Source organism: Aquila chrysaetos, chromosome 4 (assembly GCF_900496995.4).
Source record: "Aquila chrysaetos chrysaetos chromosome 4, bAquChr1.4, whole genome shotgun sequence".
Classification (NCBI taxonomy): Eukaryota; Metazoa; Chordata; class Aves; order Accipitriformes; family Accipitridae; genus Aquila; species Aquila chrysaetos.
This window is the reverse complement of record NC_044007.1, coordinates 67,014,432-67,039,110: the sequence shown is the minus strand read 5'-3', so window position 1 is coordinate 67,039,110 and position 24,679 is coordinate 67,014,432. Positions and strand designations below refer to the sequence as shown.

The 24,679-nt window shown below is 40.8% G+C and overlaps 1 protein-coding gene and 1 long non-coding RNA gene across 4 annotated transcripts in view; one reads left to right on the top strand and one right to left on the bottom strand.

Moving 5' to 3' along the window:
- Positions 1-13,364: 13,364 nt before the first annotated feature.
- LOC115340585 lies at positions 13,365-21,334 on the top strand. Its single transcript, XR_003923097.1, has 3 exons — positions 13,365-13,456; positions 16,940-17,038; positions 21,229-21,334. It is a non-coding gene; the product is annotated as an uncharacterized LOC115340585 (long non-coding RNA).
- Positions 20,900-24,679, bottom strand: part of NR4A3 (nuclear receptor subfamily 4 group A member 3) — a 29,399-nt gene continuing 25,619 nt past the window's right edge. For all 3 annotated transcript variants that reach the window (XM_030012404.2, XM_041122897.1, XM_041122898.1), the window contains exon 8: positions 20,900-23,886. In XM_030012404.2, the coding sequence (XP_029868264.1) occupies positions 23,624-23,886 (263 nt within the window). In that variant the 3' untranslated portion in view covers positions 20,900-23,623. The remainder of the gene's footprint in view (positions 23,887-24,679) is intronic.

The following is a 24,679-nucleotide window of genomic DNA, read 5'->3' as shown; positions in this document are numbered from 1 at the left end:
CTGCTGTCTGTGTAAAGAGGCTGGCTCTTCTGACAGCTGATTGCTGTCCAACCTCCCCGTGCTACTCGTTACTCTGTAGACCTCATTTCTGCTCTACATTGTCTTTTTTTTCAGGCTCAACCACTCCTTGTGGACAGTTTAGTTCATAACTTTGATCATCCTTGTTGTTTTTCTCTGGGCCTTTTCCATTTCTGATATATCCCTTTTTTTTTTTTTTTTTTTTTTTTTTTTTGAGATAAAGGGACCAGAGCTGCACACAATATTCATTTTGTGGACAAAACACAGATTTATACAATGTTACAATTGTATTTTCTGTTTTGTTGTCTGTTACTGTGCTAGCAATTCCTAGCATTTTGTATGTCCCCGCCTCTTTTTTTTTTTTAAACCGTGTCTGAGAAGTTTTCCTGCAAGTCTCCATAATAATCCCAAAGTCTTGCTTTGAGTGGTAATGGCCAATGTAATGGTTAGCTACTTAGCATAGGAACATACAATCGCACTGAAAGTGATTGAAGGCAACTTAATAAATAAGACAATTGTACAATGGAATACTTTCACTTACAAGAAAGTGGTTCTTGCTAGAAGTCAGAGTGAGTCAGAAGTGAAGAGGAGGAATGGCTGAGGTACAGTTCAACATCTATTTCTAGAAAGTATCTGTCATTTCTAATACGTGGCAAGCAGTATACAATTTTAAATGTAACTGAAACATTATCTTGGTAAGTCATAAAATATACTTTCTCAAATCAGAACCTTCTTTGGTCCTCTGCTGCTTTGTTTCTTTCTGTCTTACACATTTTCCAGTATCCATCAATTTCTTTGTATCTAGGGAACCCCTCATGACCTGGATCTTTACAGTGATGCTTGCTGGTATTATCTTGAAAAGTTTAAGTTGCTTCTGGCAGAAGTCAGACCCTTTTCTCTGAAAGATGCAAAATGAGAAGCTAGTCACTTAAAATTAACTCCTTCACTGTCTCCTGCGTCCTGCTAGATCGTAGGTATATCTAAGCCGTGAGGGGGAATGCTGGCATAAGACAAATGGCTTAGGTTCACATTTCAAACTTGTTTCTTTCTTCCCTGCTAGACGGTTTTGCTGTAGAGGTGCTCATTGGCACTTCTTGAAAAAGAAAATTGATGGTCTAGTGTCAAAGATGCAAAGCTGAAGGGTATCAGCTCCGTTCTCAAGTTGGGTAGACCTTTTCGCTACCTCACAGGCAGTGTCGTCTATACACTAAAACTGTGAAGTGCTCAAGTTCTGTAACAGTAGGGTGGAGATGCTGCCTAAACAAATGTGCATGATCCAAAGAGACTTAATTCCACAGTAAGGATTGTTTTCATAAATAATGTTTGAATCTTATTCTGTTTACTTTTAGTATGGCAGTAACACTGTGAAGCCCTGAAGTTCAGTCTTGTAGAGATAAACCTACTTTAAAGTTTTGTCTCAGAGAAAGAAAGCCTCTAAAGCCTATTTTAGTTTAAAATGTAATTGAAAGTTTGATTTTCTTGATGAGTACTTTGGGGTACATGTTCAGATAGCTATGTGGAGAATTAGCTGTGCAAGTCCCATTACTGCTAATGCGACTACTAATTCCCTGCACATCATACTGAATATTTACGTCTTTGTTTAGTATTTAGATGAGCCATTAAAGTATTGGTTTCTCACTGTTACAGTCATCTGTAATACAAAAAAAATCATAAACATGTGGAAAAGACAATTTTTCATTAAAGACGTTTAATGCTATTTAAAAGATAGCATTATTACAATTTGAATTAAACCCTAAATTGTGACTAAAATGGCTTCATTTCTTACCTTGGAAATAGTAGATTGGATTAATGTTCTATGGGCACCATGAATGCAGATTATTTTCCTTGTGCTCTGGGTGCCAGAGAAGCTTAAGAGGGGCATTAGCTTAATGCTTGGGAGGTACAGAGAATGAGTATTTTAGCAGTTTTAAATCTGGTAGCAAATACTGTCCGCAAGATGGATTTCAGTCACTTAGGAATGATTCTCTTCTGTATCAGCTGCAGACAGGTAAAAGACTGAGCAAAAAACTCTTTAATTGATGTGCGACTGTGTTTGGCATCCTTGCACGATGGTAGAATCGTTTGACTAAGAAGTCTGGATCTCATTTTCAGTCTGACTGCTTCATGCTGAGGGTCATCTCTGAGCTGGACAGCAGTCCCAAAGTGAATAGGACGGAGGTGATGAATACAGAATAGCTCTTATGAGCCTCAGGCCTCAAAAGAAACCAAGACAAAGTTTCTATGGATCTGAGTGCAAAGTCTGCTATTTGGCTTTCTTTTGCAAGTAGTTGCTTAGGTCTCTTAGTTGTTCCTCTAAATTGTAATTTTTAATGTAGCTGTGATTATCTTAGGGTGTTATTATGAGTTTTATTGCTCCACCGCTATATTTATTACTGACTTGTCCAGTCTCTTGCTATGTCTGGAACAGAGTTATGGCTCAACAGGAATAGTTGTCATCATTTTCCCAAGTGATACACCGAAATTTTGAAGGGAGAGGGGATCCAACACCTCAGAAGATCACCACTGTTATTCTCCTTCTTGATTTCTCTAGAGAAAAATGATCAGCTTCCCTTCACTACTCCCCTTCACTCCTCAACATCAGGCCTGGGAAGCAAATGGGGAATCTGCCAGTACTTTCACTTCTAGTATCGGAAAATTTAGAGGTAAGGCCAGGACAAACTTGATGTGGAGGGTGACTAGATGTGGGGGCTGACAAGAAGCAGGGCAGAAGTGATGCAGTGCCTGAATGAGAGCTGAATACACCTGAACAGTGGGAAGAAAGCGTTTTCTGATAAGGCAGAGTGTTATTTGTCACTAAGTGCATGTGGATACAAACTGAATCATCAAATCAGGACTCTAAAAAGTAAGAGAGGGGGAAAAAAGGTAATCACTCCGTGTTAGACAATTAACACTGGGACCTTTACAAAATGGGGAAATGGTAATTCTTGGGAGATGGGTTGGATATTCATGGACATGAGCAGGTTTCCTGCGATGTATTACAGGTAGTGCCAAACTGAAAGGTTTCACAGTTTTTCACTGCCTGCTACTTCATTTAATCATTTGCAGCGATGAGGAGTGACAGTAAAGGCACATACAGGAAAACCGATGTGATAATGTACATGTATGTATTGCATGGCAATTATGAATACACCAGAGGTTGTCCACCATCTACTGTTACATCTCTATCTTAAGAGATAAAATGGAAGCAGAGTTTGAATAAAAAGAACAGTGGGATTTCATCAATTTCCTGCCAATGTGCCAACATCTGTATTGACAGTATTTAGCAAAATTACAATATGTTGTCCAAGATCCATGTTTGGCAGAGATGGCTGATGAACCTTCAGGTAGTGTGCTGATTTTTTTTTTTTTTTTACTCAATATTTTTTTTCTGACATAGGCATTATTGCTGTGATCTGTGACCCAGCTCCATCTTAGCTACACTGAAGGATATCAAAGACTGGGCAGTTGTTGGAAACATTGACTGAAGGGTGACTTGTGTGCATAGAAAAAAGGGGAATTTTATCACCTAATACTGAAATTGCCCTGACAAGCCTTGTGTGTAGAATTTTTACCACAAACTTCCAGGCTGCAAGCCTAAATAGCACAGCCCAAACGTTCGGCTTAGAGGGGGAGTTTTAATGGCAAACTGAGCGTGCAAGGTGGGGGAGAACTATAGAGCCAAAACAAAGCAGCCAAAGCCAGACAAAAGCAAGAGGCTGAGGGCAGTGGGAGTACCAAGCAAAAGAAGGAAAGAGCAAAACCAGATTTCACCGGTGTAAAAACGGATGCAGGCGTTAGAGCGTAATCCCCATCATCCCAAGCTGTGAGGTACCACACCCAAAGCATCTTCGGGGTCAAAACGATTTAAAAAAAACCCCAAATGCTCGGAAAAGAGAGGCGAGGTCTGCGACAGGGATGCGGGTGGCCCTGGTGCAGCAGGACGGGTAAAGGCAGGTTTCCTGAGGAGCGGGGTTTTGGGGCTGAGCCGCCCAAATGCTGGCAGCAGAGCAGGGTTCACCTTCTGCCTTTACTTTGGTGGAGGCATCGATAGGGCTTTCACCTTTCCTCCGTTGTCCTGAAACTTGGATAAGTTTTTCTTCTTTAAAACCTCTACTTTTCCGTTGTATTTGATTGAAAACACCCAGCAGGTCCAAAAGTTCTCAGTGGGGTCTGAGGGACAGAATCATAGCATAACATAAGCTTTGCTTGCCTAGAAAACTAGGCCAGGAGGGATATTAAATAATGTCTTCATTGGTCTTCATGGAACAGGTGTCTCAGGTAGAACAATTTGAAGGGAAAAACGTGTTCTTTGGGTTAAACAAGATGGATTCCTGAGGTAAAAAAGCACATTTTCATGTAATTAAGGACTATATGATAATGCTTACACAGGAAGGGGAAAAAATGTTTCTTCAGGCACAGAAGATTCTTCTTCGCTCTTTTATTTCCTAACTTCTAAATGCTTGACTACAGCTACATAACTTTTGAAACAATTTTTTGTGTGTGTGTGAAATACATGTATCGAGTACAGCAACTGTTCAAGTGCGAATTTATTTTTAAATAGAATTGACTCCTTGTATTAGTATAGGCGCTTTGGAAGTAGAAACATTTCTATATTATCACCATCTATCTTTTGAGAAAGAGACGGATATTTTTACCTTGGCAATTCTGGTAGCAAGGTGGAGGCAGTTTTACAATAATCTGAATATATTTAAGGTGTGCAGTTCATTTTTGTACCTAATGAATAACTGTGTGCCTGAGTGGGTGGATGGAAAATAAGAAGCTCTCGGATTAGATAGAGAAGGTGATACATGTTACATTTATGCACGTAACGTATCTGCTAATATTCCAGTACATTTGATAAAGTCACTGTTAAATGCCATTTTTAATGCATGTGATGGCAATCGGTTTTCTTTGAAAACTGTGATTCCAGGAGCGAAAAAAAAAAAAAGTCCGTACATTTCAGAAACCAATACAAGTGTTTCATCGAATTAAACCAGAAATCACATTATTTTCCAGTCGCATTTCTCCGATGGTCCCCGTGGTGCTGTAGACAGAAACTGGCGCAGGCTGAAAGGACCGTGGGCAGAGCGGGCGCTCACTAACGGGGCGACACATGATTTCTTCTGCACCGAGTGGAGTCCAGCACCTTTGGTCTGCAGCTGCCCCACGGAGCTATGAAAGACAAGGTACCAAATGCTTTGCTCGCACACATTTGGTAATTAATAGTAAAATGATGACTAGGAATTAAGAGGCGCGTTATCGAGAGAGTACTGCGGCGGTTCAACAGCCTCCGTCAGAGAGTCTGAGGCACAAAATGTGAGGAGACTGGCAGAGATGTCTGAAGTTACGGAAAAGTGGGTGAAGCGAGAGTCTTCTGCCCTGTTTCCACGCAAAAGGATGGCCGGTCCGAGGGCGTCCGTCTGTCCTGCTGGCCAGCGTGCCTGGGAGGTCTCAGCTGGAAGCAGGCAGCTCCATCAGGACCGTCACTGTCACCCCAGGCGGCTGCTGCCCATCTTGCACAGCTAACCAGCAAGTATAACTAAGTGGCAGATAACCAGCTGGAGTTTGGGGAAGAAGACGCTCCGTAGATACTAAAAAGTAAGGAGGACTGCAGAGCTTTGCTTCTTTCCAGCGGTCACATTTGTGACCTGGTGTGGTGAAATTTTCTGCATTCTTTAGCCTTTCCTTGGTAAAGATGGCAAAAGTGGCTCCTTTATCTGTAAGGAACATTACGTGTTGATATATGTGGGGAAGAAAAACTAAGTATCCCTTGGGAATTACCTATGATGGCTAGTATGTCATTATTTTCTTTAGCCCTTCCTCTCTATGGACAGCAAAAAGGGATCCTTCATTTGGAAGGAACATTTAGTGTTGATACAAGTTATCTGGGAGAATAAGAAACATCCCTTGGAAATCACATACAACAATCAGTTTGGCATTGATTTAGTTGCTTTACATTTCTTTTTTTGCCAGATAATTTTGATATAAAATGTGAAACAAGATACCTGTAAATCACTTCTGAAAGAGCCCTGTGGCCTTGGAGCTGATGATAGTCTTTCCTGACCATGTGCTATGCCTTTCAGAGCAATTTCATTCAGCCTATGTATCGGCTTCCACTGCATGTCTTATAAATGGTAAAATCATCTAATTCAGCATTAATCGATTGCTGTATATCGATACAGAAAACAGTGCATTGCAGCATTCTCATCCTTTGTGCAGAAAAAAGCAACATTTTTAATGAGAAAGGAAAAAGAAAGTATGACAATAAATTCAAGAGGCTGTTTATTTAAATAGCTTCTAAATGAAACATTTGCATTTTGTGAATAAATCTACATTCTAATGTCTGATACCTGGAGCAAATCTTGACCCACCTTGGGTATCTTCATGCTTGGGAGATAGATCCGATCATGAGGGTAAATCTGCCACCTTGCACATGTTTGGCTCTCAGTACTCTCTTCTCAACACATGATTGGATCTTAAATTCTGTGCTCAATATTTCATGGTTCTGGAATGAGTGAATCCTGGGAAGGGGACAGAGCAAAGGGAAAACAGATATGCTATTTCTTGGCTTTCAAGTCCCATGTGAGCAATTAATTACAAAGCAGCCTTAGTAAAGAAAGCTGATATCCACGCATAGTCCCCTTTACCAAAATAAACTTTCTCCAGAATATACACACACTTTTGAAATTCAGAAATAATTTCAACTTACTGAAATATTAATTTTAAATGCATTGCTGTAGGGTAGTACAACAAAGGATGAAGCGTGGGAAAGGGGAGAGAAGAATTATAGTATAAAACAAGGCGAGTACCTGGGAAAAAGGTGTGTGACAGAGACCAACAGCTCTACTGAAGACTTTCCTGTTTTCCTGTTGGTTTGGAAGATGCTCTCTCCTGTGGAATAGTTGCCTTGGCCACAGCAAGTGGGGGGCTGCTGCCCAAGCTCAGCACTCTCATAATCTATGCAAAATAGCTAAATCCCAGTCTCAGAGGGGACTAGGAATTTTTAAGCAGGGCTAGATTTAGCATTTTCAGGTCTTCAGATCATTTGCCTTTTATCTCAGACAGACCTGTGGTCACGCCAATGTGCAGAAAGCATTACTTAAGGCAGGACTGGTAAACTGATGTTTGTAGATGAATCTCAACTGATTTATTTAAAATTTTGAGAGGTGCGTGTGAGAAGGAGAAAGATCTTTAGATCATCCTTGCTTCCTCTGACTGATACCCAGCTGTTACGATTTTTGAAACCTGGTGGTTAGTTTATTTATGTTTTCAAGGTTGCCTATGAAAAAAAATAATAGAGACAGAAACTTGATTTTTGGATGACACACCTCCAAAATTGATGGTGTTTAGGATGCCTGTCACTGAAAAGGTAGCACTCGAAATAAATTGCAAGTGCAATGCATATCAAGATAAACCTCAGAATTTTCCCACATATCCTGAAAAGTCTGGAAAAAGAGATGGGTGCCTGGGGCCCTTCTTAGGCATCTGTTTGCCATATGTTTTCACTAAGGAAATGAAATAAAATGTTAGAAAATCTGCAAGAGGTAAAGTGTAGGAGGCACCAAACTAAAATTAGCAAGGCTTACAGGGAGACTGGACAGCTGGGTCTTCATGGGCTCAAAATGGAGTATAGTTAATGCAATTTTTACCAAGTGCTTCTGAAGCACAGCGGTATGGGTCCTCACAGAAGCCACATCTGATCCACGGATCTCCGCCAGTCCCAGAATACGGAGGAAGACTAGACTGATTGCCCACAGGCAGATACAGGATAGACGAGAAACGTCAACAAGGTAAAAGTTGCAAGCATACGCGGTGCAGGTGTCAGCCTTGAAGGGAACATGTCATGACACCGGGCGCGGACTACTATGAGATAACCCTAGGGAACAAAAAAGTCAATGTGTACCAACTGATACAGACCACTGGCAGTGAAATAAAGAGAAAAGCTGAGTGCTCAACTAGATGAGGAACCGCTGGAAAGACAAAGTAGCATAAGGGAAAAGTTGCTGAAGAGAGGCTTGCATGGAAATTATGGGAGCAAAAGAAAAGAAAACTTGGAGCAACAAGTGGGAAACATTGCCATAAATCTGAACGTAAATATGTATAGTAAGCTGCATAACTGTATATAAAAGCTGTACACAAAGCCTATTAAACCTATTAAAAGCTAATACACATATGTCCTTCAGAAAATGAACAATCCATAATATTTTATTAGCACTGTGGCTATTGACGTTATTGCTCAGCTCTAGATTTTGAACTGGCAAAACTGGAATACCTATGTCGAAACTGATTGAGACAGCGGTTTGCACCAGAAGGAGAATTGGGTCTTGCCTGTTTGCATGGAACCTTTATCAAGACAGTGTGTGAAGAAATACCCCTGCTGGTGCCTGAAAATAGAGTAACTGCTTGGGTCAGCAAAGCAATATTAGCGTGGATGTTACTAGGACTGGATGAATCATTCATTGTGAACGGATTATAGGATAATTTTAGCTTTTTTGTTGTTGTTCGCAAGTCATTCGTGAACTGATCTTGATTCCTTATGATAGGCTGATTTGCAAAGTCCTCACCTGAAGATTTAGAAGGAAAATACTCTCTATGCCTGTGAGTTGTTAACTTTAACTATTTGCTGCTTGTGATGTATAATTGGTCACTTCAGTTGCATTGCGGTTTTTCTGCTCCATGATTAATTATTGGAGTTTGGATACTGAATTAGAGCATGATTAGTGAACAGAACATACTCTTAATTATGCATGAATAGTCATGTTTGTATCTGAGAATTCAGCTGAAAAGAGACATTCCCAACAAGTTTATGCCAATAAAAATGAGACATAAGGAATAAAAAGGAGCATGAAGTTGGCAAGGAAAGATACATTCAGGATTTGAATACAATTTCACAAACTTTATTTTTGCACTGTTTATCATGTTCTAAATTTTGGCTTGTCATCGACGCATTTAAGAGCTCAGGAGTGCCCTTCCTAGATCTGACTTATATTTGCAGGTTGGTCTACAAAGTTGTCAGGAAAATATAGCTCCCCCTCATTCAGTGCTAGAAAAAAACCCCATCAGGCAACTCAGACTGACCTTGCGCATAAAGATCACGAAAGCTCATCCCTAAACTGAGCCCTACAACTTCAGACACACTGGAGCATTCAGACTGCCAGGACGAAGTCATTAGGTTCCACCAAGGCTTGCATCCCCTGCCATCGTTGGGAAGTAATTATCTACACTAGTTTCAACTTAATTTATGATGATCCATATGTGCTTCTCTGAGTCCCTGCTCTGAAGTGAGTTTTCAGTATCGTGAGATTGCGTTTCTTGCTCCTCAATACATGTCCTCACATCTCCGTACAATTTTTTAATGTGCTTTTTTAATCAGGCAATTGAGATCACTCCCTACAAATTGCCTGTTCTCCTTGCTTACCATCCCACTTGTTTTGTATCCTCTGCAAATTTAATCAGTGGAAACTGTAGCAATGACAAAATCATTCACTAATAGACTGATAGGAACCAATTCCCAAGTTATATCCTTTTAGTTCCATATAATGTGATGTTCAAAATCCATGGTTAAATGATGTGAAGACAGAGGCCTATGAACATACTGTATGAACAGAGTTATCTTTACGAACCAGAGCAAAAGCTGTGAACGAAAAGGTAATTGAAGAAGATAAAATAAAGAAGGCTTGTTTTACAAGACCTGCATTCCATGAAATCGTATTGATTATTATTAATTGCACCTTAAGTGTTCAATTCTGTGTTGGTGGGCTTCTAAATGAAACTTCTTGTTATGTGTCCAGGTTCAGCATCTGACTAACAGATCTATATTTTCCTGGATCATCTCTCTGCTCTTTTTTAATATGTGGAATAAGTTGGTTATGCAAAGATCTTTGAGATTTTTCCTGTTTTCCGTGCTGCTTGTTTCCCTCTAGGCTGCTTGATTTGTACGTGTGTAATTGCAGCTGACTCTGCATCATATTTTTCTTCATTCTGGATGCCAGGTTTTCTGTTCCATCTACAACATTTTATTGGACAGATTTATCCTTCTGCTTCCTTCTGAAATCAGAAGAGAAATAGTGATGAACACATCTGTCTTTTCTGAGCCTTTGTTCAATATTATAATACCTGTTCCTAGCAGTGGACCAATATTTGGTGCAGAAATTTTTTACTCTAATGTGTTTCTCATATGTTCCTTCTAACTATGTTTCCCATTGATCTTTTCTTATATGGCTGTTTTCAGCAAAGTACATTTTTCAAAATTTGCAGTTTACTGCTATTATCCTTTTTTGCATTCTTTATATTTTGATTGCTAATGTTTGACTAGCATTTCTGCATCTTCTGTATTTCACAAATTCTTTCTTCCCCAGCATGAATTCTTTTCAACTTGCAAATTTGTGGCTTTTTTTTTTTTATACCCAGTAGAATGTTCTTGAACAATTTCCAGTTCCTATTAATATTTCCCACATTAAATTGATGTTCCTAGCTTGTTAAAGCAACAGGTTTTTTTACACTTGGACAAATTGTCCCTTTCTGTTTCTAACTGGTATTGCATTCAATGCGCATGAATTAAATGCGAGAGGGTCATACCACTGGTAGCCAAATATGGCAGGTCTTTACTGTCTGAATGAGGTCCAGTAACTAATGTGTCGCAGTGGCTGCAAGATGCCCTGTTGTCCTGGTTTTGGCTGGGATGGAGTTAATTTTCTTTCTAGTAGCTGGTATAGTGCTGTGTTTTGGATTCAGTATGAGAAGAATGTTGATAACACACTGATGTTTTCAGTTGTTTCTAAGCAGTGTTTAGACCAAGTCAAGGATTGTTCAGCTTCTCATGCCCAGCCAGTGAGAAGGCTGGAGGGGCACAAGAAGTTGGGAGGGGACACAGCCAGGGCCGCTGACCCAAACTGGCCAAAGGGGTATTCCGTACCATGTGACGTCATGCCCAGCATATAAACTGGGGGGACTGGGGGTGGGAGGATGGATCACTGCTCAGGAACTGACTGGGCATTGGTCTGTGAGTGGTGAGCAATTGCATTGTGCATCACTTGTTTTGTATATTCCAATTCTTTTATTATTATTATTGTCATTTTATTATTGTTGTTACTATCATTATTAGTTTCTTTCTTTCTGTTCTATTAAACTGTTCTTATCTCAACCCACGAGTTTGTTTTTTTTTTTTCCCAATTCTTTCCCCCATCCCACTGGGTGGGGGGGAAGTGAGTGAGCAGCTGCGTCGTGCTTAGTAGCTGGCTGGGGTTAAACCATGACACCTGTGTTTAAACAATATTATTTATTGTTTCTAGAAATGCTACTAAAATGATGGGACAGCCTCTGTAATCGTGATCTCCAAAGTGGGGTGCATGCACCCCAGGGGCTCTGCAAGACAGTCCATTGGGGCGCAAGAAAAAAATATGGAACTGCATTAGTACAGGTATGTAGTTTATAAATAAATAAATATACATATATTGAGGGTGCATGCTCAAAAATTTTTTACTGATAGGGGTGCACGATCGAAAATGTTTGGAGACAACTGCTCGGTGAGATACCTGGTAAGTACACTCTTAGGCTCCAGTGATCTGAAAGCCAAGATCAGCCTGCACCGCCCATTTCTACTTTGTCCTGACCACTGTCAGGATGCTGGGCTAGATGGACCTTCACTTGGAAATAGCACATGAGTCCTTATGTAGTTTTAATCCATAAAATTAAAACCTTCTGTGATTGTGAACTGTCTGCATTTTTCTAACAATGTATCGGTTTTTATTTATTTTTTTTTCCTCCCTCTTCTATCCTTACTGAATTACAGTCCTTTAAATGGTCCAGTTGTATGAATCACTCTTCCAATAATGATTATTGAAAACAAAATCTCTTATATATGTTGTTTCTTTTCTTTTTTTTTTACCACCTACTCTGATTGTAATCACTACACAGACAGTTACAGTAACATCCTTTGCTTCATACCTTATGCCATGCAGGTTTGCGAGACTGGTTTGGACTCCACTGACTGGATGGTGACAGATCTTCACAGCAGGGGGGACTGCAATTTGAGATTCAAAGCAGCAGTCTGCTTCCAAAAGAGTTCCTATGGTCTAGAAATTTCTAGGTTTAAAACCAATATTGGACTAATAACTAGGCTGTTATTTTAGGGCAGCCTGTTAGAAATGCTGCCCTTTGCAGCCTCATGTGTCTCTCTAAGTGCAGAACACACAGTCATTTTTCGAGGATTTACTTTTTAGACCATCTTAACATACACCCTAACCCTACGAACCTGATGGGTTTTGCAGTCCTGGCTGAGTCTGATCGAAGCTGACATCTGTGGGCTTCTGTGAGGGCTGTGGGAAGAACGTACTAAATATGTCAAGTTAGAGTCTCCCCCAAGCAATTTGACAATTGTTAGTCTGAAAGCACTGTTTTGGAAAAGTACTCTGACTCATGGCCTAAGAGAGGAAGGATTTATTTTTTAAAGCAATAGGCTAGTATGGTAGGATCTGGATGAACTTCTTAACTTTTCCAAAGTTCCTGTGTGACAAAGCAAACCTCTAAATGTCTCCGTCTATAGAAGTTCTATCCATACAGCAACTATAACACTTTTTTTCCTCTGTCTTGCTTCATTAATTGTAAACGTCTTTGGAGCAGGAGGTGTCTGGGGGTGTCTCCAATTACGCGTGTGAAGAGGACTTGGCACAATGGGCCCCTTATTTCAACTGGGAGTTCTGCAGGCTACTCCCATGCAAATAGTATATGGCAGTAAGATTCAAAAGAGTACCCATGGGTCTTCTTGCTTCTATTGAGCATTATGGGTATGCAGCAGATCTGAAAATTAGACCAAAGTATCCTGACAGCAAATGGGAAAATAAGTGCCTATTAATAGCATTGTAGACTGGTAAGGAATGGGCAGGAATCACAGAACCACAGAATGGTTTGGGTTGGAAGGGACCTTTAAAGACCATCTAGTCCAACCCCCCTGCTGTGGGCAGGGACATCTTTCACTAGATAAGGTTGCTCAAAGCCCAGCCTGACCTTGAACACTTCTGATGATGGGGAATCCACAACTTCTCAGGCTAACCTGTCCCAGGGTCTCACCACCCTCATCGTAAAGAGTTTATGTCCAGTCTAAACCTACCTTCTTTCAGTTGAAAACTGTTGCCCTTTATCCTGTCACCACAGGCCTTAGTAAAGAGTCTCTCACTTTCTTCTAAGCCCCCTTTAGGTACTGGAAGGCTGCTATAAGGTCTCGCCGGAGCCTTCTCTTCTCCAGGCTGAACAACTCCAACTCCCTCAGCCTTTCTTCACAGAAGAGGTGCTCCAGCCCTCTGACCATTTTTGTGGCCCTCCTCTGGACCCGCTCCAACAGGTCCGTGTCTTTCTCATACCAGGGACCCCAGAGCTGGATGCAGTACTGCAGGTGGGGTCTCACCAGGAGCATAGATGAGACACCACCTGGGAAAACCAGGTTGGTTTTAACCCACACGAGTTTCTTGCTCGGTTTCTCCTCCCATCCACACAATCCCTGCCGCTGGCCCAAGGAAGGGAAGGCACCGCAGAGGGAAGAAGCAGGCGGACATGGCACGACTGCTGCTGACAGAAGTCCTGCCTTACGCCAGCTAGTCATATCTGCGAAGCTGCAGCCTACGTGACACGGCAGCCCAGACCGAACCAGGCCTCGTGTTTTACTTGAGCTGTAAGAGTAACGCACGGTGGAAAAGTGGAAAATGCTAACACCAAATAGCGTTTCCCACCATATTTATTAGATTTCTGTGATTGTTTCTGCCCCTGAGAGGCCACCAGCATGATTCTGCAGCCTTTTCACGTTGTCTTAACAACTCCATCTCATGGGAAGAGAGGCTGCTTTGGAGGCATGGAGTAAAACAAGCTTTTTTACAAAAATCTCATATTTTGTAAGAGAATTTGAAGATTTCATTAAGTTCATGACGCCAATTTTTTTGGTTTCATGGGTTCAGCCATCCTTGATAACTTACCTTGAAAAGTCTTTCAGTGAAAGCTATCACTTAGGTCTAAAGTGGATGTAATTCTGTGTGTGAACGTGCAATGGATCCTGATTCTTTTTCCAAAAGACTGAACTGTGTCAGCTTGCCCAGTCGATGGAAATACTTTCCATTGCGCTTCCCTCAAGAGATCAGTTTAAAACAGAGCATCAGAACTTCTGTAAAATTTGAACCCAGAGTCTTCCAGCTTCAGCATTTTATTTTCACGACTTAAATTTGTTCCCCGACTCCTTAATTTCAAAGGGGCAGCAATCCACCAGGCTTTCCTTTAGAAATCAGATGAAAAGCAGATGTCCATGCTGAATATTGCACAGCTCTGTACAGCAGGCGGGAAACTTCATGTAATAAAATTACTCAGTGTGGAAATTCTTGACTGTGGCCCAGTTCACAAAGCTTACGAAGAGCCCTGCCATGAGTTTGATTATGCCTTTTGAAATTAAGGGTAGGAGGAACAAAGTTAAGTCATGAAAATAAAGTCCCAAAGGCTGGAGGGCTCTGGGTTCACATTTCTCAAAAGCGCTAGGACTAGGTTTTAAAACCCATCCTTGCAGTGAACTGCAGTGAGAGGTGTGGTCAAAAACTGGGCAAGCTGGCACAGTTCAGTCTTTCTTCAAAAAAAGCGAGGCAAAATGTACACTTCTGAGGCAACAGTTTTTTTCAGTAAGGGCTTTCTTTACATGTTTATGTTAGCTTGTCTCAGGCTCTGTTGGAATACAGGGCTTCTTCCAATGGTTCACTTTTTACTTTAATGTCTAACCTAAATCATTTGTTTCCTTTTTTAACACATTATACTGTTTATTTCAAGTATAGTAATTCTGCCCTGGTTTCAGTAATAATCTCCTAAAAAGATTCAGTAATTTACCGTCAAGATGAACTTTCAATTCCTTCATACCTTATGAGAACTTTTTCCACCTTTTAAGAGGCTTTTTACCTCCCCACCGTGTAGGGAAAGAAGATGGAGATCAGACTCAGAATTTATTATTCAAATATTAGTTGTCTGTTAATAATGTACAAAATCCTTTCTAAATTAGAAACAAAGGATACAATTTCACCTGTAACCTAACGAAGATGCTCCAGGTGCTTCCATTATTTTTCTCTTCTTTTCTAGTAATTTACAATGGCTTAAGAGTGTAAGTATACTCTAACCAGTCTGATTTATTGTCTTCCTTTCCAAATTAGGGCAATACTGTCATATTTTCTCTGCTTGGTTTTATTTGGATATCTTTGTTATTGGGAGGGTGGTTTGACAACCAGCTGGGACTTGTTCTCGAATGAGCCACAGGATGGGAATCTTTTACTTTGCTCAGTAGACACATCTCTTTCTTACCCTGAGCGTGCCCAATGAAGTAAAACCTCCCCTCTTGCTGGTGATGCCATCATAAATTTGCCTTCTTTCTTTGTTAACAAATTAATACATTTTGCTTTTAGAGAGGTTCAAAAGTTCACTACTAACACGAGGTTTGATAAGGCTTCTGAGTAAATTAGGGCACTAACTCAATTGGATAACCGTAATGCACTATTAGTATAGAATCATAGAAGCAAAGAACTGTTTGGGTTGGAAGGGACCTTAAAGATCATCTAGTTCCAGCCCCCCTGCCATGGGCAGGGACACCTTCCACTAGACCAGGTTGCTCAAAGCCCCATCCAACCTGGCCTTGAACACTTCCAGGGATGGGGCATCCACAACTTCTCTGGGCAACCTGTTCCAGTGCCTCACCACCCGCACAGTGAAGAACTTCTTCCTTATATCTGATCTAAATCTACCCTCTTTCAGTTTAAAGCTGTTGTCACCTGTCCTATCACTACATGCCCTTGTAAGAAGTCCCTCTCCAGCTTTTCTGTAGTTCCCCTTTAGGTACTGGAAGGCTGCTATAAGGTCTCCCCGGAGCCTTCTCTTCTGCAGGCTGAACAACCCCAACTCTCTCAGCCTGTCTGCAGAGGAGAGGTGCTCCAGCCCTCTGATCATCTTTGTGGCCCTTCTCTGGACTCGCTCCAACAGGTCCGTGTCCTTATGTTGGGGGCCCCAGAGCTGAATGCAGTACTCCAGGTGGGGTCTCACCAGAGCGGAGCAGAGGGGCAGAATCCCCTCCCTCGACCTGCTGGTCACGATTCTTTTGATGCAGCCCAGGATATGGTTGGCTTTCTGGACTGTGAGCGCACATTGCCGGCTCATACCCAGTTTTTCATCCACCAGTACCGCCGAGTCCTCCTCCGCAGGGCTGCTCTCAATCGACTCATTGCCCAGCCTGTATCCGTGTTTGGGATTGCCCTGACCCAAGTGCAAGACCTTGCACTTGGCCTTGTTGAACTTCATGAGGTTCACACGGGCCCACCTCTCCGTATTATTACATAGTAAATTCAATGTCTATAAATGTTCTTCATATGCTTGAATTAAAATATTTTACATGATCTTTGGACATTCACAGAACTTAAGGTTTCGTGAACAGAAGGCTTGTACTCCGCCTTGAGCAAGATTTAGCATCTACCTTTAAAAGTAGCTTGCCTGGGAAGATGCAGCTAAGCCTCCGTACCTTTCCTCACTACTTTTGCACATGCTGGCATAGAAACCAGCTGGTTGCACTGAAACTTGGATTAATTTGAAGTGTAAGAAATGGAGCTTAACACAAATGCAGGTAGGGACTGCAGTTACTTCTTAACCGGGTGTGTGCGGAGGTGTGAGAAAGGTGGCTGTAAATCAGAGAAGGTATTAACTGAAACCTGAGGACATGGGGGAAAAAACTGTATACATACTGAAGAAGTCAATCATTAAAGTAAGGTATAATGAGAAATGGATAAAAGAGGGAAAATTATATGGGACCGTACTGAAAACATTCCAAGTTGCCAACTCTAATTAGTGTTTGTGAAATCCCTGACTGTTGCCATGGCAATAAATGTGCTACTACAAATGCAGCATTCTGACTTCTTCACAGGATCAAGCGAAGTTGGAAAGGAGCAAATCCCTGTGTAAACATCAATATCGTCAATTAATTAGGAAACACAGCAAGATAAATAATAAGACCCCATGAAAGGTAAATTAATTTCTGTTTTCTGACTGCTACGTTTTAAAGTTTCCCTAGTATCAAGCCATGTCTGTAATTCACTTTTGTTCTACAGTAGTGCTTAATCACAGACCACGGTGGAAGTTATTGTGGAGGGAGTTTTTTCATACATTAGTTAGCAGGTTAAAAACTTCAGGTTATTTGAGATATTTCAGCTACTTAAACTCATTTCTTTCTTTAAATGTCACTTAGCTTGTTTGTTTATTTATTTATTTATTCGAGATAAAATTCCACCTAAACAAGGTCAGACTTCTCTGTTCTTTTAAGAAAAATTGATAAACGATCTAAAATGGAGTAGATCATCTTGAGTGCCATCACACAGCACATACAGAACAACCAGTTGCTCAGGCTCAGTCAGCATGGATTAATGAAAGGCAGGTCCTGCTTGACTAACATGATCTCCTTCTGTGATAAGGTGACTTGCTTAGTGGAGAAGGGAAAGGCTGTGGTTGTTGTCTAGATAGGCTTTAGTAAAGCCTTTGACACCATTTCCCACAGCATTCTCTTGGAGAAACTGGCTGCTCATGTCTTGGATGGGTGTACTCTTTGCCGGGTAAAAAAACTGGCTGGATGGCAGGACCCAAAGAGTGGTGGTGAATGGAGTTAAATCCAGTTGGCGGCCAGTCACAAGTGGTGTTCCCCAGGGCTCAGTATTGGGGCTAATTCTGTTTAATATCTTTATCAATGATCTGGACGAGGGGATCGAGTGCACCCTCAGTAAGTTTGCAGATGACACCAAGTTGGGAGGGAGGGTCGATCTGCTCGAGGGTAGGAAGGCTCTACAGAGGGATCTGGACAGGCTGGATCGATGGGCCGAGGCCAACTGTATGAGGTTCAACAAGGCTCAGTGGTGTCGGGTCCCGCACTTGGGTCACAACAACCCCATGCAGCGCGACAGCCTTGGGGAAGAGGGGCTGGAAAGCTGCCCGGCAGAAAAGGACCTGGGGGTGCTGGTCAACAGCCGGCTGAATATGAGCCAGCAGTGTGCCCAGGTGGCCAAGGTGGCCAACGGCATCCTGGCCTGTATCAGAAATAGTGTGGCCAGCAGGAGCGGGGAAGTGATCGTCCCCCTGTACTCGGCACTGGTGAGGCCGCACCTCGAGTCCTGTGTTCAGTTTTGGGCCCCTCACTCCAAGACAGACATTGAGGTGCTGGAGCGTGTCCAGAGAAGGGCAACGAAGCTGGTGAGGGGCCTGGAAAACAAGTCTTATGAGGAGTGGCTGAGGGAACCAACCTAAATGATTCTAGGATTCTATGAAAATATTAAACAATGGGGGGAAATGGCATTTTTTTCCCCATAGTCTTGTCTCTTGCATGACTTCAGAATCTTGTACTTGACATTAAAGCAGTTCCATTATATGCACATAAGCATCTTGCCATATACATAATGTCTATTCACAGCTGGAATCCCACCCTTCTTTTTAAAGAAAATCCTTGCTTTTGTGAGTTTAGTTCAGAATCTTGATCTCATCCAACTTCCACAGCCATGTCACAACTTCATGTATTCAAACTTCTTCTGCAACCAGATGCAGCCAGAACATTCCATATTATGAATATAAAAGTAAAGGTGTCTAATGTTAAAAAAGAAAACAGAAGAAAAATTGCTAAAAGTGTTTCCATATGGTAAACAAGTATCTTTTTCTTTTATTTGACAAATCACTGTATTGGTAATTCTCACAAATGCAGGTCTGGAATACAGTTCTCAAATATATCATCTGCTGCTAAGAATTTGATTAATTGACTCCCCATTTATTCAATTACTGCATCAATAGTTTGGCATTTTTAAAAGTTAATCTTTTGTATCCATTAGTAATTATTGTTTAATCCATATCTTGCAATATTCCTAATGGTCGGTTTCACTAATTTAATAAAGAACAGCTAAATATCTCTTTTCTAAATACTGTGTAGTTTGTATCACAGCTTAGTTCCAAACATGTGATTGACCAGGACTTTGAATAGTCTCATGGATGACTTATATACATAGGGTAAAAAAGATCAGTTTGAATACATGGGTTATTTTGAATTTTTCGATGCTTTTATCAAGTTTGCATAAAATTCGATACAGTGGCAGCATAAATTGCCCAGGGAAAGAAAAGGAAAACAAAATAAGAGCATTCACTGAACACTAGCTCGGTAAATAAAAGTTTTTATTCCCAACTCTGTGACTGAAATTCTGTATGCCCTTGGGCATGGCACTCTACTCCCTTTTTCCTGTGTTGCTCCTCTTTCTTTTTCTTTTGTCTATTGGACTGGAGCTTTTCCTGGGTGGGTACTGGAGGTGCTAATTTGCGTAGCTGGCAAAATGGGGTCCTGATCTGTGTTGTGGCCTCTAGGTGTTGCTATAATACAAATAATTAATCAAAAGACATGTTTCATAGTGTCCATAGAGGGAGTTGCCAATTTTTGTCAGAGCCATGCTTAATTTTATACAATTAAACCTCTCTCTCTCCCCTTCCTCTCTGCAGCATAACGGAAAGTTTAGCTTTGTATATTGGACAAATGTGAATGTGAAAAGTAAAAGTAGGAAAACTGTAGAAAGAGATTTGACTCACCTCTAGTTAAAGTTACTCATTTTGGGGTGCCTTGGTGCCAGCCTCCCGTCCAAGGATGGTGTCTACTAGAGGAACCCGCTATTACGTTCCTGACTCAGCCCAACCTTCCACTGCCAATCATCGGGGATCGCATCCCTTTGCAGGGACTCTGGCACCGATGGGTATGAGCACATAAGGCACACATAAGGACACAAGTGCAGGCGATCTACATCAGGACACGGTCCTGTTCTCATGTCCAAGGACAAAGCTTATGGCCCCTGAAGTAATTACACACTGAGGTGCTTGTGAGTTTAGTGAGGATAAGCTTTGTCTCGTGGGGTGAAAATTCAGACCCTGGTGTGGGTTGGTCATGAAACCTGCACGTTTTGCCTAACAGGGGACTACTATGCAAAACTCATTGCCATTATGATTAACAATTTTAAGATTTGTAGTTTAATTTTAAAAATAAGGCATGGAAAAAAGCAACAAATAATTTGGAGGAGTTTGAGCAACCTTTTGTTTTGTCACGTTTCCAAAGAAGGAGCTGTCGATCCTGCAGCCCACCACAGCACATCATTTGACGTACCCTCCAGCCGAGCAGTTCCCGCAGAAGAACAGCTCTCGCGGAGGTGTGCCGGAGCCGTCAGTACTCATGGCGATACCCAGAATAGTGGCAGATGCCTCTCAAAACTGCCTTTGTTGAAAATGTATTTGTAGCCAAACAGTTTTGTCTGGCAGAGGATAAGCGATCCCTCCTAGAAAAGCAAAGGCACCATAAGGAAAGGAATTGGATGCACACTTAAAAGAAAATGCTGCAGGTGCCTGCTGGAGCAACGTCTTACCAGGATTTGCTGACACAAAGGGGGAGAAGACGGGATCAGAGAGCTCTGTCCTCTTTTTAGCCAGATGTAGGTGCTATGGGACCATGAGCCCCTCCCTCCCTTGGGGCCATCATTATCTGTGATTTAATTATAATCCCTTCCTGGCATGGAGGAGAAGTACAGTGAGGGGCAGGTAGTCTCTCTGCTCTGGTCTGTATGTAGTTCGACCATCATCCAGCTCTCAGTATCTAATTGAGATTGCGTAACCAGATACTGCAGGTCTTATTGTATTTATATAAAAGCTATTTTAATCAAAAGGCTAGCCATTAAATTGCCAGTGTTCTTAAGCATGCTTCACCAATTTTTCCACTTTTAAGACTCAAGTAGACAATTTTTTAATGTTTTATAAATGATAAAAAATTCGCATCAGATTTTAACAGAATTAAGCATACTTATTCAACACACATGGGGCCTCTGAAAAAAATGTTATTCAATTTAATAATTTTAATTTACATTGTATATGTACAAGAGCATTTCTTTCAACCCACAGGTTAACACCACAAAAAAAAAAAAAAAAGAAAGAAAAAAGAAAAAGAAAAAAAGTACTGCGGTTAGCGGAGTGAAGAAACTCTTGAAACATTGTTGTCTGAAATAAAAGCAAGGCACTCTCCCTTAACACCTGATATATTCCTGAATTCTGCCTAGACAAAGGCATGTTCACACTGAGAGAGCTCTACGAAAAGTAGGAGATTTATTCTGCGTTAACTCTTTCTTTTACCACTGTGACCTGTCACTGGTTGTACTCTAGGATGAATCTGTGTATTGAAGTTGACATGAAGGACAATTCCACAGATGACGGGATTTGGGAGAGTATCACAGTTAAGACTATCTATGGAAGACTGGAGGACACTGGCTACGTGAAATCTCACACGGGGCTCTGGACCTGCTACCTCCCACTCACATTCCACTTAATAAATAAACCTTGCTCAACAAAAAAGCAATTTTACTGGACTATGCTGATTCGCCTGAAAATTCTTTGTAAGGGCCCACTCGCAAGAAGCGCCTGCAAGCCCTCATCTGGTTGGTGCTCAGCACCTGGCAGGATTTGTCCCTAGATAAAAGTCATTTCTCAAGGGACCTTGTGTCTTACACAAGGAGACAAAAGTAAACATACTTTTGGATTTTGTGTTTGTATGTTTTTGTATGCGCACATGTGTGTGAGTGTATATATATATATATACGTATATATATATATTTAGTATATACAAAAGCGAGTTCAGTCAAAATATATTTGTCTTGCTGGTCAGGCTTGTTACAGCAACCTACAAGAAACATTAGCTTCTCTGATATTTAATTATGCTATTATGTTTGCACATAAGCTTAAAAGTCAATACAAAAAGCAATACTTTTCCAAATATTATCTGCAGGTAAACCGGAAATATTAACTATAGTGATTAGAAGTCTGTTTCCCTATTGACACTACTATAAATCTTGATATAAGAATAATTTTTTCATAAAAGCACATCCAAACATAGTAAGTGATAAAATACCAGATTACTATTTGAAAACCATACAGTGACTCGATATCTGGGTTATCCTTTGCAGCAATTAGGCAATTCATTTGGCATCTGTTTGATTGTATAATTTAATTTCCATATAAACAGCATAGTTTAAAAAAAGACAAAAGCTAGAATGTTTAAAGCTAACAAAAGATACAGTGACATCAGGTTGACATTCAAAAATTTCCTTAGCAAAATGACCAACAAAATTTTGACTTAATACAGTGCATATAAAGTTTTTTAGAACTAAACTTTTTAAATATTATTTGAATTTAGCAAAACATGAGCAAGATTTTAATATCAAAGTGCTAAACAGTACTGCCTTCGAAGTCACTGCAAATAAACTGTAAAATAACTCTGCTTGTGATTTGACAGATATTTTATATACAAATGGTTAATAAAAAGACACGCGCACACACACACGCACACAAATATAGGTATATACATATATATATATACACATTATATATATGTATATAGTTTTCCAACTGGTGTATCTGAGTCAGTGTGAACACCCCATTTAGTTATCATGTGTAACAGGGCTCCCATGAGCTGGCAGTCATTGCAATAAATACAGGCAAAGCCATTACAATATACCATGCATACAAACATTTATACAAATAAAGACACTATGCAACAAATTATTTCATATTAATATGGCATCAACAGTATAAACATACAAAAAGGAGTACGAACACGGAATGTTTAAACGCAGCCCACTATATCCTTCCTAGCACTTACATTCATACTATTTTACAAGACTTGCTTGTTCTTGAAAACCATCTTCCGTCTGTTTACTAACTAGTCGCTTGTGTTAGAAGTCTAAACCCGAACTATCCCTGATGCTGACCCTGTATGCTCCAATCACTACTTACTCGGATTTCCTTAGCTAAGGAACAACTGTGTCACAATTGCTCCCGTGTCTTCCACATACATTTGTCAATAAGTCGCGCTACATGGAATCAAGTTTGGAAAACTCTGTCAGGTAAGTTAGTGCATGTAATTTTCTCACTTGATTTCTTCCGTTTGTTTTCATAGTAAAATAAATTAGTTAATAAACGAGACTTAGTAAGACAGCACTTTAAAAAATTGCACTTGAACATGGGAGCTAACAGCCATTGTCATTTTGCTATATTTGATTTGTATGAAATGTTCAATTGAATGTACTTTGCTAAAAAAAGTGAATTTTTGTTTAGATTGTGCTGATGTATGTGCCCTTGATGCAGGAAGTATGCTAAAGGTATCCTCACAAAACACATACTACCCTGGCAAACAACTATTTGCTGTTCTTGTTCTCAAACACAGCTTCTACAATTTTATTCCTCATGTACCATGAGGTGTTAAACAACAGATTTAAAACAGTCATGTTAACCTTTTACTGCTGCTGGGATAGCATTGTCCAAAAGTGCCATATTAGCCATTTAAAAAACCCAAATCACACAAAAGAAAACAAAGAACACAACCCCAAACCAGTAAGCCAGTAAGGTTCAGGCCTCAGGTTGTAAGGACAAAGCGCCAGAAAAGACCTCATTTCAGACCTGGAGCTGCTTTTCTGTTAAGTGAGGGCAGAAAAATGTTAGCTGTTAAGTCACGATCCATTTGCCTGCTCTGGTGGGCGTTTGCCTTTCAGGAGGGTGGTTTGACTCAGAAGGGTAAGGTGTCCAGAAACAGCCTGTCGATAATGGAAGGGGCTGGCACCAAATCTTCCAGTTTCAGGTAAAAGATGCGCTGCAGTCCCAGTGTGCAGAGAGAACGCAAGTCAGCCAGAACACCCAGTACCTTCGGCTCTGCAGACTCGAGCGGTTGTCCTTTGTTTTGGCAACTGAAAGTTAAGTGATCTTTCAAACTGCTTGTGATCTTGTTGCATAGCTCTTCCACTTTCTTTGGTTCTTTTAATCCATGTCGTTCTGCAAAGTGAGAGAAAAAAACACATCAGCACCTCTACCGCAAGCTGAGAGAACTCATTTGCTTTGGAGTAACCCAAATCCATACTCTGGTACTCAGAGCAAAAAATGCTTTGAAAGTGTAAGATTTCTCAGCGCATTTGGGGTTATATGATGTCACTTAACCTTTCTGCCACACAAAATAAGAGATGACAAGTGCCCTTTTCTCTTTAGCTGCTAAAATAGGCGGCAGAGATGCTCAATTATGATTGAAATTCTAGTACAAGGAGTCCAAGCATCCTGCGTATCGTGCATAATTTTCAAGATATGAGACAGAATTAATTGGGTGATTTTCCAGCAAAACTATCACAGGAGGTGTTTTGGAGATTTCCGTGCTTCCCCACCAGTTGTGAATGCTCAATAACTATGGCAACCATTATTTATTCAGTGAATTCAAGTGGCGATCGATATCCTTAGCCAGCTCCATCAGCGCCCGGTGTAGAATTCCACCAGGAATTCGCAGACACTCTTACAAGATACTAAAGGCACCTTACCACCCTTTGTTATTTTGATCAACTGCTGCTTTTTAGTTTATTCATCTTTAAAAGGTCTAAGATAAAAGAAGCCTGGAAGTTAACTATTTTGCTTTGAGTGAGCAATGCCTAAAGTGAAAAGGCTACTGTGTTATCCATCACAAAAACCTCAGCATTCCTACAAGGAAGGGGAGCTGGGGTTTGTCCCCCTTCAAATAGCCTTTTAAAATACTACAACGGTGTTAAACGCATCCACAGTTCTTTAAGCATAAATAGAATGAATC